This window comes from Lissotriton vulgaris, chromosome 12, assembly GCF_964263255.1.
Source record: "Lissotriton vulgaris chromosome 12, aLisVul1.2, whole genome shotgun sequence".
NCBI classification, from domain to species: domain Eukaryota; kingdom Metazoa; phylum Chordata; class Amphibia; order Caudata; family Salamandridae; genus Lissotriton; species Lissotriton vulgaris.
In genome coordinates, this window is record NC_141700.1 from 279,704,609 (window position 1) to 279,722,047 (window position 17,439).

At 42.6% G+C, this 17,439-nt stretch overlaps 1 protein-coding gene across 2 annotated transcripts in view; it reads right to left on the reverse strand.

Annotated features, from left to right (window-relative positions):
* LOC147673963 (NACHT, LRR and PYD domains-containing protein 12-like) overlaps window positions 1-17,439 on the reverse strand; it is a 658,153-nt gene that overhangs the window by 75,284 nt on the left and 565,430 nt on the right. For both annotated transcript variants that reach the window (XM_086945051.1, XM_086945052.1), the window contains exon 8: window positions 1,676-1,846. In XM_086945051.1, coding sequence (XP_086801177.1) covers window positions 1,676-1,846 — 171 coding nt within the window. The remainder of the gene's footprint in view (window positions 1-1,675; window positions 1,847-17,439) is intronic.

Consider the following 17,439-nt stretch of genomic DNA (forward strand, 5'->3'; position numbering starts at 1 on the left):
TAGAGATCGGCCTGTTGGTGACCGCCAAAAAGGGTAATAGCATGTATAAACGCTATTTTGTGAGTCACTGACTCGCAAAATAACGTTTGCGATTTTCGCTATTAGGAAGGGGCATCCTTTCCTAATAGCAAGACTCACTGCCACGTACTATTGTTCTGCGACTGCATTTGCGGCCGCAAAACATTCGCAGTTTACCACCTACGTCAAGTAGGTGGTAAGCCACTCGCAAACGGGAAGGGGTCCCCAGGGGACCCTTTCTCCTTTGTGAGTGTGTGAGAAAATATTTTTTAAGAGCAGGAAGTGGTCCCAGGGACCATTGCCTGACCTTAAGAAATTAAACTGAAAAGTTGTATTTTTATTTTTTAAATGCATCCCATATTCCTTTAGGAAAAACGGGATTCCTTTAAAATAAAAAAAACTGTTTCATTTAAAGAGCAGTCCCAGACATGGTGGTCTGCTGACCCCAGCAGGCCACCATCCCTGGGAGTGTTAGCCATTCCCAATAGGGTCTCAAATTGCGCTTGCCTCTTGAATATTGACAAGGCATGCAATTTGCAAGCCCATTGGGAATCGCTAACAGTGTATGTGACACTGTTGTACATTGCATTTTGCAAGGGCAAATTGTGACTCGCAAAGCGATGCAATTTGGAGTCGCAAAATGTAAGGGCCATACAACTGGTCCTCAGTTTCTTAAGACCTTTGATAATAGTTACACCATCTGTGAGGCACCTTTGGGAGCAGAACGCCTTTATTATCTTCATTATTGCATGCCCATTACAAACAAGGGGCCAGATGTACGACCATTTTTTAAAGTCGCAAAGGGGCATTTGGCCCATTAGCGACTGCAAAAAACGGGTGCACAATGTACCAATCCTATTTTGCGAGTCAGTAATCTGTTAGCGACAAGCAAAATAGGGTTAGCGACTCGCTATTAGGAAGGGGAGTGCCAAGGGCGTCCCTTCCTAATAGCGAGTCCATACCCAATGTTTGATTGTTTTGATACCTTTATTGAGGTCGCAAAACACGCACAGTTTACCACCCTTATCAGAAGGGTGGTAAGCCTCTCTTAAACGGGAAGAGAGCCCTTTCCCTTTGTGAATGGATGCACAAATATATTTTAAGAGCAGGCATTGGTCCCAGGGTCCAGTGCCTGCCCTTAAAAAATGAAACTGAAAAGTTTCATTTTTCTTTTTAAATGCATCCCGTTTTCCTTTAAGGGAAACGGGCTGCATTAAAAAAAAACATGACCCCAGCAGGCCACCATCCCCCTGAGTGCTAGCCATTCCCAATGGGGTCACAAATTGTGACAGCCTCATTAATATTCATGAGGCATGCAATTTGCGACCCCATTAGGCATCGCATTGTACATTGAATTTTGCGAGTCTCAAAATTCAATGGTCGTACATGTGGCCCAAGGTGCAGTAAGTATCTATACGATAAAAATCACAAATGGGATAGTATGTATGCGCTAAATACCAATTCACACGATTTTGTGCTCGTGGACTGAGTTTCAATGACTCGAGTCCAGGTGTGGTATTCTGCACCTTCTAACTGTGTACTGCACATACTGCACAACTGTATGTGTTAGCACTCAAGACTGTATCACTGAATGCCACCGAATAGTGTGCTTAATGTCCTCTAACTGTCACTGTACAAATTAATTATATGTACTTACGACAATGTATGAATGATGCAGCGTGGGTTGTCAAAAATTGATAGCAAGGTCTCAAGTCCATGATCGCGGATTTTATTTTTCCCCAAATCAAGATTTAAGAGCGTGAAATTCTCAGCGATAGCAGATGCTAACTGTTCACAACAATTATCTGTGAGAATATTGCTCTGCAAGCTGCAAAGGAAAAAACAGGAGAAGAAATATTAGCCAGTGAGAAGGAAAACAATAGAAGTGAAAGAATAATTTGTGAGCAAGTTAAATAAATATCTTGTTGGATGCAAACTTTCATTTAGATGCGCAATACCCTCCTAATTGCACAGAGGAAATACCGAAGAGGTTCAAAGTCCGATATCTTACAAACATTATGGCCACTTGTGTGACCGGAATATGACCCTTCTCTCATTCACAGAATAATCGCCCTCAAAGCCATTCTCAGTGCGGCACGGGGGTGGGATGTTCTACCAAATGAAATGACAGGACATGCAAGAGAAAGTGGCATACTAGCGTTTGCATGCACTAAAGATAAACAACAACTTAATATGAAATCCTGTGCAGTGTGCAAGCTACCAAAATCAGTGGCATAGTAAGGATGCCATGGGCCCTAAGCAAACCAGTTAAAAAATACCACCTACCCACACACACACACACACACACCTCTGTGTCGGTATTAAAAGACACCCACTACTGGGGTGCAGAGGGCTCATTGCACCCCTGGGCATGGGTGCCACTGCATTTTGTGTCTTAATCATTTCTGATCATTCTACCTATAGTTTCTCTTTATTTGCTACCTCCATGTCACACTTATCTCCCCCTTGCCCATTTTCTTACCCCTGTCCACTTCCACTTGATTTCCTAGCTTTCCCTTATTGCCTTCCTCCTTTTTTTTAGCTTTTTTCTCTCTTTGGTCTTCCTTAACACTCCCATTTTTTTCTTTCCCTATTTCTGCTCTGCTCCACTTCCCCTCATTCGGTCTCCTCTCTTAAATCTATGTCCTCCCACAAAGTCTCTCTAATCTCTCTGTTTTCCCTCATTCCACCCTTGCTCGATCTCTTGGCCATGCTTCTTTCTCATCTTGTTCCTCTCCTTGGCTCCAACATCTTTGAATGCCACCTCTTGGTCTACCTATCCCCATTAGCTTGTTTTATAGTCCTTTCCTTCTTTCTTTCTTTCTTTCCCTCTCTTTTTCCTTTCCTTTCTATGTTTCATCCCCCTTTCTTTCCTTTCCTCGCCCTTTCTTGCTTTCTATCTCACTTCCATATCTCATCCTCTCCATACAAGTTTTGCTTTCTCTTTACAATCAAATCTCCCCTATTCCTCACACTCCCTAAACATCGTTCCTCTCCATCTCTCTATTATTGCTGTCCTTCCTAGATTTCTCCTTTCCTATACAGTGCCTTTTCTTACTTTTCATTCCCCATTATTAACTTTTCTCCTTTTCTATAATCTCCAACCTTTCTTTCCAATCTGTATTTCCTATTTCCTTGTTCATTTTCATACCCTATCTCTCCTCTTCCTTTATTCCCTCAACTTCATATCTGTCTCACACCACCCATTATTTCCCTCCTTAAAATCTAGCCTTCATTAGCAGCCCTCCTCCTCCTCTCAAAGTAATTGTATCCACCTCTATTTTATTCCACCAATTTGATTTTCTTAATTTCTGCTGCCTTTTTGCCACATCCATCATTGTCCACACTGTCTCCCTGTCTTTTGTTCTACCTCATGACAAGCTCCTGCACAAACCCATTTAATTATAATTCGATCACTGCTCTGATATAGCCTCTGTTCTGCATTTTACTGTGCCTGCCTGGGATCTATTTCACACTTTGTGGCAATGACTCTTCCACAACCCCTCCCAGAGGGAGACCACACAGAGCTAAACCTGGGGAGACACCTCAAAAACATTATTAGCAAAATCAGGGAAAATTTGTTCCCAGCTTGTGTTTTGGTTCAGGGAGGACCTGGCCGTTCGGGCTAAAATGCTCTCACTAGAACAGGCATTAGAAGCAATGGGGTAACTCAGTAACCCTCAGAACCTGGGTAAGGCAACTAAACAACAATGGTTCTGTTGGGGATCACACTTAAATTTAAAGACGTATTGAATACATAAATAAGGCAATATATCCGATGACGGATATATGAGAAAACTCACTGACCATAATAGATGATAAAGGTAAATCTTTTAGTATTAACCTTTTAGCGGATCAATTCACAGTTCATTGAGAAGCTGTCCAAAACAAACAACACATGGACTGGATATACATTGGGTGAGTGAGTCGTAAATGGTGACAAAGCGCTGAAGGTAATTAAACAGAGTGCCAAAATAATCATACATATAGACGAAACATTACATCATAAGTGTCCACTTTAAAATACAATTGTCTCAAATGGATACATTATTTCTTTGGTTCGTTGAGACTCTGTGTGGACGGATACATAAACAGAACGTCAACGTTTCCACCGGAGGTGAATGCGCTGATTTATGTGCATCTGTGGCGGGTCTTCATCAGGACTGCAAGGAGGTAGGACAGCCTTATTAGAGGTGGGTGTTTCATCCGACAATTCTTCAACTTTGGGGTGGAGAGTGTCAGCCGACAAACTCCAAGGACATGAATGGCACAAGAATGTGCGTGTCGGTCAGTCTCCGACACGCACAGACGGATTGAGACGTTCCCCCAGCTGCAACAGTGATCGCTACGGCGGCACAGCTTCTTACGATCTTCTCACCGGCTGGTGTTGAAGATTACGTAAAGAGAAACAAGAAATTCTTGTGCCATTCATGTCCTTGGAGTTTGTCGGCTGACACTCTCCACCCCAAAGTTGAAGAATTGATTGTCGGAGCTCTTTACTTGAGCATCAAGACTGGAAACTGTTTCCTCAGTTCCAATGTCAGCAGCACTGGCCAAAAGGCCACATTAAGGCACAACCCTCTCATTGCAGTGTGAAACAGAATCACACGCATTTTGTTTCACACTGCCTGCTAGGAGCCTCTTGAAACACTGCAGTCTTAAAAGAAGCATCCCCTTTGTCATTTAATTGATTTACTGGTCTTTCTGGTGCAGGACCTAACTTGAAAAGGGAAGTTTTCAGCTTCCTTTTCGTTATGTTTTTTGTCCAAGAGATTCCACTGAGTTGCACGAGCGGTGGGATTTCAGTAGGTCACCCTGCTCGTCATGATTTTTAGTGCCAGGAGCTTGACACGCGCTGGATAAATCAGTGCGTACTGCACCATGTAGTGTGCCAGAGGGAGCTGCTTCTTTCTGCCTCTTGAGTAGATTTTCTACTTGGGCAGCACTTTTCTCAATGCGAGCGGCAGCTTCCTCAATGCAAGCTGTAGCAGTGACCCGCCTCCACCCCCCACATTGAGAATTTGTACCAGACTTGACCTAGCTCTCAATTTTCTTGCGTACCAACTTAACGTTGGTGAGTCGCACACCATAAATACTCTGTAACATGGCAGTTGGCGGAGTTTTTTTGGAGCCCCAGGTGGAGAGTGGACAAAACACTGCAAACTCTACCGGCGGAGTGGAGTTTACGGCCCACCTCTAGTAGGAACAAGCACACAAGGCCTTTATTCCATCACAGAATAAATGCATCTATTAAGGGATTCCCTGTTGGAAACTCAAGGGTGTAGACTTCTTGACAACTGTACAACAGTTCCAACCAGGGCGTGCCGCACTGGCTGAAGATGTCTTGAATGACCTGGTTGAAGGCATCATTAGTGATCCGTCAACTGATGTCTTCCCAGTTCATCTGCACTGGCATTAAGAGAACTTGCTTGATGATTGGCCACCAGAAAAATCTACTGTTGATCCAGCCCCCCACAAAAGTTCAGGGCCACCTTCACATGGCCCAGGAACCCATCCTACACTGCTCTTTATAGTATCACTTGTCCATAATGATGTCGCACCATCCTTCCTTTAATGGTTGGTAGGCTTTTAATATAAACCAGATTCCTTGAAATTCTAACAGACTGATGTAGACCTGGCACTCTGCTAGAAACCCCAGATCATAGATTTTCATCTCGCCCAAACATCTTCGATTGTCACCGTGTGAGCAAAGCGATTAACACCAGCTGACCTGAAGGGGTTTTAGGCTAAAGGACATTGTCTCCACGTTCACTACACAGGCAATCCCAAAACATAATAACTCTTATGTGGTGGGAAGACAAATTGTAATCGCTATATTAAACAGCTTAAGGAAATAAAGGATAATATTTAGCCTTTTGTCATAATTTACCCAGCTACTACATGCATCCAATAGTTTCTTTTTGCTTGCATATTCGTGACATACCAGCTTGGCACTGTGCAGTTGATTGGTACTGCAGTCCCAATACTTGTCTTGAGTGTCACCTTAACGAAGCATTAGAAGAAAGGCAAGGAAAGCCTGCAGACATGCTGCAGACGGATCACTAACAGAATATCGACAGCCAGAATTTCGAGGTACAAAAATATCGACGCAAAAATATCAATGTTTAGAATATCGAAGTCCTATCTACATAATGGTAAGTACAAAAATATCGTGAAAAAACATATCGTTGTTAAATATATTGTTGTTAAAAATATCCTTTTTTTAATGTTTAAAAAATAATGTAAAATAAAGTAAATAGTACATATCATTAAAAAACATAGTTTAAATGTAGTTTTTTTAATGATAAGAAATACATTTATGTAAAAAATATATTAAACATATATATGTATAAAACATAATAAATATACTTACCTAATATTTCTAAATAATTATTTTAATAACCTATAAATTGTTAAAAAACATATACAAATTATAAATACATATATATCTATACACATACACCAATAATATAAATAAAAAATATATATAACAAATTAAAATATTGCAATATTTTTAATCTTTTTAAAATACATTTTACACTACATTAACTAAAACAGTAGAGAAAATATTGGATAGCGGAGGGGATAAAATTACTATTCCTACTCCAGAGAGTGCAAAAGTAGGGAAAGTGTTGGATAGCGTAGGGGTAAAAATTACTATTCCCACTACAGAGAGTGCAACAGTAGGGAAAGTGTTGGATAGTGTAGGGGTAAAAATTACTATTCTCACTCCAGAGAGTGCAACAGTAGGGAAAGTGTTGGATAGCGTAAGGGTAAAAATTACTATTCCCACTCCAGTGAGTGCACCAGTAGGGAAAGTTTTGGATAGCGGAGGGGTAAAAATTACTACTCCCACTCCAGGGAGTGCAACAGTAAGGAAAGTATAGGATAGAGGAGATGTACTAATTGCTATTCCCACTCTAGAGAGTGCAACAGTAGGGAAAGTGTTGGATAGCGTAGGGGTAAAAATTACTATTCTCACTCCAGTGAGTGCAACAGTAGGGAAAGTTTTGGATAGCGGAGAGATACAAATTACTATTTCCACTCCAGTTAGCGCAACAGTAGGTAAAGTATTGGGTAGCGGAGATGTACAAATTACTATTCCCACTCCAGAGAGTGCAAGAGTAGGGAAAGATTTGGATAGCGTTCGGGTAAAAATGACTATTCCCACTCCAGAGAGTGCAACAGTAGGGAAAGTGTTGGATAACGGAGGGGTAAAAATGTATATTCCCACTCCAGTAAGTGCAACAGTAGGGAAGGTGTTGGATAGCGGAGGGGTAAAAATGACTATTCCCACTCCAGTGAGAGCAACAGTAGGGAAAGTGTTGGATAGAGTAGGGGTCAAAATTACTATTACCACTCCAGTGAGTGCAACAGTAGGGAAAGTATTGGATAGCGTTGGGGTAAAAATGACTATTCCCACTCCAGAGAGTGCAACAGTAGGGAAAGAGTTGGATAGAGTAGGGGTAAAAAATACTATTCCAACTCCAGAGAGTGCAACAGTGGGGATAGTGTTGGATAGCGTTGGATTAAAAATTACTATTCCCACTCCACTGACTGCAACAGTAGGGAAAATGTTGGATAGGAGATGGTTAAAATTAACATACTTATCAATTGAATAATTGTTAAAATAAAATAACCAATTAATAATTAATTAATAATAAATTCATTATAAATACTAATAAATAATCATAATTGCTTTATTACAATTAAATTACTTCCCACCCTATTGCCCTATAAACCCACAACCACTCCTAAAAAAGCACAGTTAATATATTTATCATTTAATGAATTAATTAAAAATAATAACCAATTTTTTTAATTAATAATAATAAATTAATTGTAAATAATATTAAATAAAAATTAATAATTACATTTTTAAAATTAAATTACTTCCCACCCTATTCCCCTATAAACCTACAAGCGACTCCTAAAACAACAACACAATTCATATAATTATCTATTAATCAATTAATATACATTAATAACCAATTAATAATTAATTAATAATAAATTAATTATAAAAAATAATAACTACTAATTAATAATAATTTTTTATAATGAAATTAATTCCCACCCTGTTCCCCTATAAACCCACAACCCACTCCTAATTAAATAACACACTTAATATATGTATCTATTAATGAATTAATAATAATTAATAACCAATTAATAGTTAATAATAAATTGATTTAAAATAATAATAAATAAAAATTAATAATTACTTTATTATAATTACATTACTTCCCACCCTATTCCCCTATAAACCCACAACCCTCTAGAACTAAAATACGCAAAAATCAATTTACATAAAAGTAATTACTGATAAAAAATTAACAAATACATTAAAAAAAGTTCCACTTATACCAAAAAAATTACATCATCTACTTTTCAAGTCAAGTCAAATGATCTTTATTCGGAATAGATACATCCATAAAAGTACATATACATTAAAAATAATCATAATTAAAACAGTGAGTACATCATATTAGGGCAATTAATAAAGGACAGTAGTGATTGGTACAAAAGTTGTATAAAAGTTAAAAATATCATTTCATATAGAGCAGAGCCTACACAGATCCATACATTAATATACAACCATCAAATGTACGAAAAAGGAATTGTGCAAAAGATGCAGTTATACTGATTTCTTCAGAGTGGATCCATAGTAGCACGGGACCGAACAGCAGCTTTAAGAAAGTTACTTACACAGAATATCTCCTCATCCGAACTTAACATTTGAAAGGTTTTCAATGCCAGATTAAAATCTCTAAATTCATGTCTACGGCAATACGGCATTAAGTATCGGGAGGTGTACAGCCTGTAGAAACCACAAATGAAGAAGAAGAAATGTACCAAGCTTTGTTTGCCACCCGCCATGCAAGGGCAATCCAACTTATCAAGATGTTTATTATATCCAAGTGGGAAATTTAACAGGTTCACAATACTACCATCCCGGAACCGGAACAGAAGGCTCCTATTCCATCTACCTAATGTAGTAAGCAGATATCTCTGCGGTGACGCTGATGAGCCAACATTGGATTCTAGTAGGGTGGAGTACCTGATAATTGATGGTTTAAGGTATTCAGATCTCACCCGTTCCACACCATAAAGGTTGTACAAGGCCCCTTTAATTATGTTCTTATGAGAGCGGTCTATAGTGTTGGGAAAGGTGAATAAAGAGCCATGCCCCACACTGATCAGACTTTTCTCGACCGCATTCAACCATGGGATATGGTGGGACCTATCACTTTGTAGGCAGTCAGATAATATGCTGCGTGTTAAGTGGGCCGAAGGGTTCAACCAGATTTTTAACCAAAAAAGAGCTGGTCTTGAACGAATGAAGTCTTCTATGAAAGGTAAGTTAAGTTCTTTATGGCAAATATATGTTGCCGCGGAGATAACACCCCCCAATACCTTTCGACAAAATCTATTTTCCTCAGTCTGGATAGAGATGCAATTAGAATATCCCCACACCTCTGAGCCATAGGTGCCGGTGGGTTGGCATTGGGTGCGGTAGATCTTTATAAGTGAGGTGACAACATCTACATGTCTAGGTTGGCGGAGGGAAAGGATCGAATTAATAGATTTGCCAATCTTATTTCTCCCATAAGCGACATGTGGCTGCCAGGATCCAGAATTTGAGAATAATAATCCTAAGTATGGAAAAGTGCTTGTGCTTTTTAAAGTGTTTTCTCCTGATTTAATTGTGGTGATGTTATATCTTTTCGGGCCGCAGTTCATAATATACGATTTTTTAAAATTAGTCGACAAACCCAAATCTGCCATAAAGGAAACAAAACCTGAAATTAAAATACGCAAGGCATTGGGTGTGCGGCCCATTAGCACTGCGTCATCCGCGTACAGCAAAGCGGGAATGGGGGTGCCATTAACAATTGGAACATCATTGGTTAGAGCACATAAAGTGTTGCTCAGCTCATTGATATACAAGATAAAAAGCAGGGGGGCGAGCACACAGCCCTGTCTGACCCCCCTGCCAATTAAAATGTCCTTGGAAACTTCGCCCTCATTATTAATACGGACACGAGCTTTTAAATCCCTGTGCAGGTAGGAGAGGAAATAAACCAAAGAATCATGTAAACCATAACTAAGAAGCAGTGACCACAAACGTGAACGGTTAACAAAATCGAAGGCTGAACTTAAATCCATAAAACCAAAATACAGGGGGGACTTTTTTACAATGGTGTATTTTGCCGATAACAGATTCAAATTCAGACATTGTTCTACAGTACCCACATTGGATCTAAAACCGAGCTGACATTGGTGTAAGATGTTATTATCGTTTGCCCAGCTACTTATCCTCTTAAAAATTACCCTCCCGAGAACCTTTAGGGTATTGTCAATCAGTGAAATCGGGCGATAGCAGCCAGGATCTGATCTATCGCCTTTTTTAAATATTGGCACGATAACACTACTAGACCATGACTCTGGGATGGAATTATCAGTTAAATGATTAAAAAGGTTACAAAGGAGGGGGGCCCAGAAGCTAGTTTCAGATTTGATTTGGTCTATTGATAGGCCATCTGGGCCTGGGGCTTTATTGCCCGCACGTTCTAATATGGCATCCTCAACCTCGTATAGTTCAATCTTCAAAGACCTAACGGGGAGGACGGTATCGAGGGAAAACCCTGATACAGCGTAAATTTTGGAAAAGTGCTCGGCCCATGTGTCACCCGCGATGTTACAGTTAATTGGTGTTAAGGTAGAGCCAAGCAATCTTAAGGCCTTGACCTCCCTCCAAAACCCTGTAGTGTCTTTTAAAACCGCAGTGCGTACAAGGGCTTCCCAATGGTCCTTCAGTAGTACTTCAGAACGGGTGCGTAATGTGGACTTATACCTGGCTCTCAAAGTTCTTACAAGTGCCAAATCTCTCGGTATAGTCTTAATGGCGTCCCTCAGATCTCTATTAGCCCTGGAACATGATGAATCGAACCAACGTGGGTTACTAGTCCTATTCACCCTGGCTGGTTTCGAAGTCTCTCTTTTAATAGCAGTACAGAGTTCACAGAAGGACTCAACAATAACGTGCCCCGGTTTATCACTGGTCAGGCAATTCCTAATTAGTGTGGGGTGTTTATGAATCACTCTTGCTAAAATGCCTTTATTGTCAGCTCCCTTCCATACAACTCTTAACCCATCTGTAGATGCTTCCAGGTTTTTTACTCCGATTACCCTATTAGTTTCATCTTGGTTAATCCCGGGGTTTTTTAAGTGTAATAATATTGGGTAATGGTCACTGTGGGTGGAGCAAACGACCTCAGCTTTTTCCAAAATGTCACACAATGTTGGGGAGACAAATATGTAATCTATAGTTGAAGAGCTCTCCTGACCAATATATGTGGGGGTAAGAACATTATTCCCCTCAGTACCAGCGTTTTCCATGGCATTTAATAAGACACATGGGGCAAGATGGTCCCTCAATTCTTCTCCACTCCTGCACACAGGGTTACTACGATAAATATGAGCATTGAAGTCTCCACCAATACAGATACCGTCAAAAATTCCATATTTTTGCCCAACAGTCACTTCATCAATGAATTTAAACAACATTAAAAAAAATTCATTTGGATGGGATATAAAATCATTATTGTAAAAATTAATTAAACATAACTTTAACCTATTAGTGTATTTCAAGGCCATGAAACACTTTGCATTAGTCTTAATCAATTTGGTTTGCACACCAGCTTTTATCTTCACCCAGATTGAAAGACCTCCACTAGGTCGACCCATAGGCGGAGCATGTACAGTTTGGTTGTGACAACAGAAACCTTCTAATGTGAGTGAGGTGGTACACCAGGTCTCCTGCATCATTAATATATCAAAACTTTTTATCCAATCGGTCCATTCTTTGATTTTTAATTTCTATTTAAGGCCTGCTATATTCCTGCTCATAAGAGACAGGTCAGAACTCTGTCCTTCCGTTTTTGTGATGCATGACAATTTGTTTGCAGCAGTGGGTAAAACGACCATGGAGGTCGATAATACTAATTCTTGGTTAGCTAACAGGGGTGGCTAGTCAGTCACTAAGGTGTCTAATTGGGTATCTGATGGTCAGACCAAAGTATCCAGATCTGATAGAGGGGCAAACCTATTTTATAGCCCAAGGGGAGAAGGAACTGGATAGAATGGCCTTTGTGGCGGTCTACAAAAGTAACCTAAAGGAAGTGAGATTACAACAGTGGACGGGGCTGGGCGTGCACTGTTCGTATTGAGCAAAAATCTAGCTGTGCCGGAGTTCCTAAAGTTAATAACAATGCAGTCTCCTTTAATGTCTTTGAATAGGGGGCCTACCCACGACACCCTGCGGGCTGAGACGATCTCTTTCGATATGTCATAGCCAACCCCTTTATGTTTTGTTAGCCAGTCAATACATTTGTTGTTTAACTGGACCCAAGATTCTCCTTGTCCCTCCCTAAGTGGTGGGATGCCTGCCAGGACCAAGACGTAAGGGCAGGCGTCTGGGGGCAGGTGCAAGGCAGGCCCCTGGTGTTTTATGGGCCTGCTGTCCCCAGACCGGCCCGTATCACTAGTACTACCTAAGTTAGTCCCTGTTTTTACTGTTACTTGAGCATCTTTCAGGTTACTAGTGGTGGGACAAGCACGGTGTGATGTGCTCGAGACATCAGGTGTGGTTGTTTTAGGTTGCGAACTAACTGCAGCCTTATTATGCCCAACACTGTTACTTCTTAGTGGAGGGGTGGGTAGTTGACTAGGTATCTGTGTACCGACAGTGCTAAGTGCACCGATGGGTTTAGTGCTACTACATGAGATTGCAGGCCCCTCACTAGATAAGGTGTTGCTCAATGTCTCCAAGTTTTTCTGGAGGCGGTCACCCCTAATCTGATCCAGTGCGACAGTTCCCTTTCTCTTCACTTCTTCGTTTTTTACCAAATTTTCCAATCTGTCCAATCTTTTAAAAACATTCTTAAACTGTGTGATCATTTGACTCTAAACGTTTAAAAATAGTATGCACAATAGTCTCTATTAGATTCCCATTTTGTTTAGTTAGGGAGGTGTTATCCCCTGATGGGGCAGTCTGTTTCCAAATTGTATTGTTGTTACCAGTAGAAATGCCAATGGGGGTGGAGGTGACATCAGGGTCCACAAGTTCCGAATAGGCGATAGAAATTGTTGGCCCACTCGAAGGTTGTTGCTTCTGCTTAGTCCACATACTCTGAGGTGTGGGCTGATTCTTATTGCAAGTGGGTTGTCTCCTTTTGTTAACAAAAGGTTTAGAGGAGGCCCTTTTACGTTTTTCCCCTGCCGGTTTAGAGCTTCCTTTTAACGGGGTTGTGACAATAGTATCAGCTTGTGAATCAATGATTATGGCGGGCCAGTTTCTTCCGGTGAGGGCTCATGTAACAAAGAACCGGTGGTAGGTTTCGTGATCAGGACCACTGGGGAAATAGGAATATTAGGGGTAACTTGCGTGGGTACCTCCTTAAAGTTGGTATTTGAGTTACTCATTGACATTCTCCTTTCTGTGTTGGCAATTTCGTTGGACACCATGTTTAAAGCGTTCTCTAATAAAGTCTCAAAAGAAGGGGGCGGAAATGGAAAGTCATCAAGTGCGGGCGTATTAGTGATAGATTCCATAATAATAATAGGGCTCCACTCACCTAGAGAGAGATATCAGATGGGAGGCCCGCCCGGCCGCTGAAGTCCACTGACGGCCACAGACGGCCCCGCCCTTGTCCCGGGCTTCTCCCTGGCGCCTCCCGCGCGCGACTCGCGGGGCGAGAGGGCGCGTCGGCTTTTCAAGCGCCTCCGTGCGCTAGCCTCGCGTCACGGGCGCCCCTAAAGCTGCTGGGGAATGGAGTTTCAACGGGAGTGAGTCTCCCGGCGCTCCTCTTCACACAGCTGTTTCCCTCACGGCACCGCCCAATGGCGTTCTTCACACCGGCACTGGTCTCGCTCCCAAGGGGCTCCTGGGCGCGTCGGCTTTTCAAGCGCCTCCGTGCGCTAGCCTCGCGTCACGGGCTCCCCTAAGGCTGCTGGGGAATGTAGTTTCATTGGGAGTGAGTCTCCCGGCGCTCCTCTTCACACAGCCGTTTCCCTCACGGCACCGCCCGATGGCGTTCTTCACACTGGCACTGGTCTCGCTCCCCAGGGGCTCCTGGGCGCGTCGGCTTTTCAAGAGCCTCCGTGCGCTAGCCTCGCGTCACGGGCGCCCCTAAGGCTGCTGGGGAATGTAGTTTCAACGGGAGTGAGTCTCCCGGCGCTCCTCTTCACACAGCCGTTTCCCTCACGGCACCGCCCGATGGCGTTCTTCACACCGGCACTGGTCTCGCTCCCCAGGGGCTCCTGGGCGCGTCGGCTTTTCAAGCGCCTCCGTGCGCTAGCCTCGCGTCACGGGCGCCCCTAAGGCTGCTGGGGAATGGAGTTTCAACGGGAGTGAGTCTCCCGGCGCTCCTCTTCACACAGCCGCTTCCCTCACGGCACCGCCCAATGGCGTTCTTCACACCGGCACTGGTCTCGCTCCCTATACTTTTAACACGTATTCTAAAATACAGAACACTAATATAAATATCGATATTATTTACAACTATATTTCACACAGCGTCAACCGCCGTAGAGAAACATATACATTCAGCATTGACTAAGAGTTTTTGTGGTACAGCCAATCGAGGTTTGTGGAACAACACAGCACATTGTGACAGCTTTGCTTGCCATGCACATTTCTAGTAGCAACCCATGTCCATGTTTTTTACTGAACGCTTTCCCAGGCATGCCTCTTTGAAGTGAGCTAAAAATTTAATTGTGCACTTCCAAATTTGATGATTACTGGCTCAAAAAAATGTATATATGAGATGTAAGAAAACAATTAGGGGACAGTCATAAATTGTGAAATGATCAGAAAATGCCATTTGAACTCTCCCGTTGTTTTTATTAAGCTATCGATGGGTAACATAGTATATAAAGCCTGAATTATAGCGTCCCACTTTGAAGTCACTTGCATTGGATGAAAAGAACATCTGTCAAACTGAGCGCAATGCCAACTTACAATTAGCGCTGTATATCTTTGGGCCAGATGAACAACGCTGTTTGGCATGCGCAGACAGGTTTTAGACCTGTTTGCGCACGCTAAAAACCTTGGGCCCATGTACAAAACCTATTTTGCGGCTTGCTAATTAATTAGTGAGTCGCAAAATAGGTTTTGCGACTCACTATTAGGAAGGGGTGTTTCCTTCCTAATAGCGACTCATGAGCCATGTATGAATATTTTGCAATCGCAAAACACTCGCAAATTACCACCTACTGTAAGTAGGTGGTAGTGCAATCGCAAATGAAAAGATTCCCAGGGGACCCTTTCCCCTTTGCAAATGCATGCGAAAATATTTTTAAGGGTAGACAGTGGTCCCAGGGACCCCTGCATGCCCTTAGAAAATGAAACAAAAACGTTTCATTTTTTTTTAATGCATCCTGTTTTCCTTTAAAGAAAACGGGATGCATTTTTTAAAAAAAAATTGCTTTATTTAAAAGCAGTCCCAGACATGGTGGTCTGCTGTGCCCGGGAGGCCACCATCCCTGGGAGGGCCAGCCATTCCCAATGGGGTCGCAAAATTCAGGAGGCTCATTAATATTAATGAACCTTGTATTTTGCAACCCCATTGGGAATCGCAATCAGTGTCTTTGACACTGTTGTACATAGTAAATCGTAACTTGCAATTTGCGACTCACAATCGAGCGCAAATTGCACTTGCAATTTACCATAGTCGTACATCTGGCCCCAAGTCCCTAGAAGAACATAATGCTTCGTAAAAGCCATGTACTTGATTATAATATTTGATCACAAGTTTGCAATTTGAGCGCAAGGGTCATTGTAAGCAGCTAGCACTGGCCTCTCCAGTCCGTATCTTCTCAGAAACTACTAGTAAGGAAGCCCTGGAAGAGGGTAATCAAAACACGGATAATCGTTGTGTGCTTTAAAATATAGCAGCACCATAATTTGCCATGTTATATGCTCTTCCAGCCCCTGCTCTGTCTGGCTCAATGTGCGAGAACTTGGGTTGCTTTGTCCGAAGGTCAAGAGCCAATCTCAACGCAGCTCTTATTTAGTTTATTATATTAAATAGCGCGAGAGCTGAGCTGGACTGGATATGCAAGGCAACAGAGCACCCTAGTGTAGACACGGAGGGCTGCGTTTGCTGCCCCAGGCCTCAAAACAGAGCAGCTTTGTAGTGAGAAGCCTGAAATAAGTCATGTCAGGGTGGCCTAGTTCAGAGACAGGTCAGTATATCATGCACACTCTAACAATACAGCACCACAGCTCCACATGGCAACAGCCAGGCCCCCACTCCGTGATGGCATTTAAAATACAAGTAGTTGCAGCCCAGCCCGGCCGTGGTATTAAGCTTCACTAAACACGAGTTTTACATATGCACGAGGTGGATGACGTATCAAAACAGTGGGTTAACGCCCTTCTGCCCCTATGGAGGAGCCATCTCTGTCCTAAAACCAGAGACTGAACATCCATTATTACTGTGAGCTCTGGGCAGGGTAGGGAGAGCAGATTGTCATAAGTCAGCTTGGTTTCTATTTGCCACCACTAAGGGTCCCAGGCTGTCTCCTCCGAGATTCAGATGATGTTGGACAGATGGTGGCGAAAGGTTCCACTGAAGGGCCCGAATGCACCACCTGTCAAAACTTGATCTGAGACAGGTGGGATGCATGGGGGTGGATAAAAGCTAGGGTGCTGCCTCTTTGAATGATCTACTGTACAGTGTTTCCCAAACTGTGGTCCGCGGACCCCCAGGGGTCCGTGACACATTCCCAGGGGGTCCGCAGGACTTGAGTGCCCAATGTAGGAGGTGCGAATGTACTTGGCGCCTGGGTGGCAAGACTGCAATACAATCTGGCCCCAGGCTCAGAGCACATGAGAGGTGTGAATGTTGCTAGCTTCGGGGCGGCAAGACTGCAATGAAATCTGGCCAATCACCCTTCAGCTATAGGTGCAAGCTGAAGGGTGATTGCCCTTATATTGTGTTATTCACTTCTGCCCATCACCCGACGCTGAGATTGAAGAGCATTGGAGGCTGGGGCACGTCGAACGGGCAGGAGGGCTCTTCTTTGGAACTGCATGTAAGTGTTTAATTTGTGTGTGCGTGTTGTATTTCCCTCGTTTTTTGTGCCTTTCTGCCCTCTGTTCCACTCATTTTTTGTGCCCTTCTGCCCTCTGTGCCACTCGTTTTCCCCCCGTTTTTTGTGCCTTTCTGCCCTCTGTTCCACTCGTTTTTCCCTCGTTTTTTGTGACCTTCTACCCTCTGTTCCACTCGTTTTTTTGCGCCCTCCGTGCCACTCGTTTCCCTTGTTTTTGTGCCCTTCCGCCCTCTGTTCCACTCGTTTTTGTGCCCTTCTGCCCTTTATTCCACTCCTTTTTTTGCGCCCTTCTATCCTCTG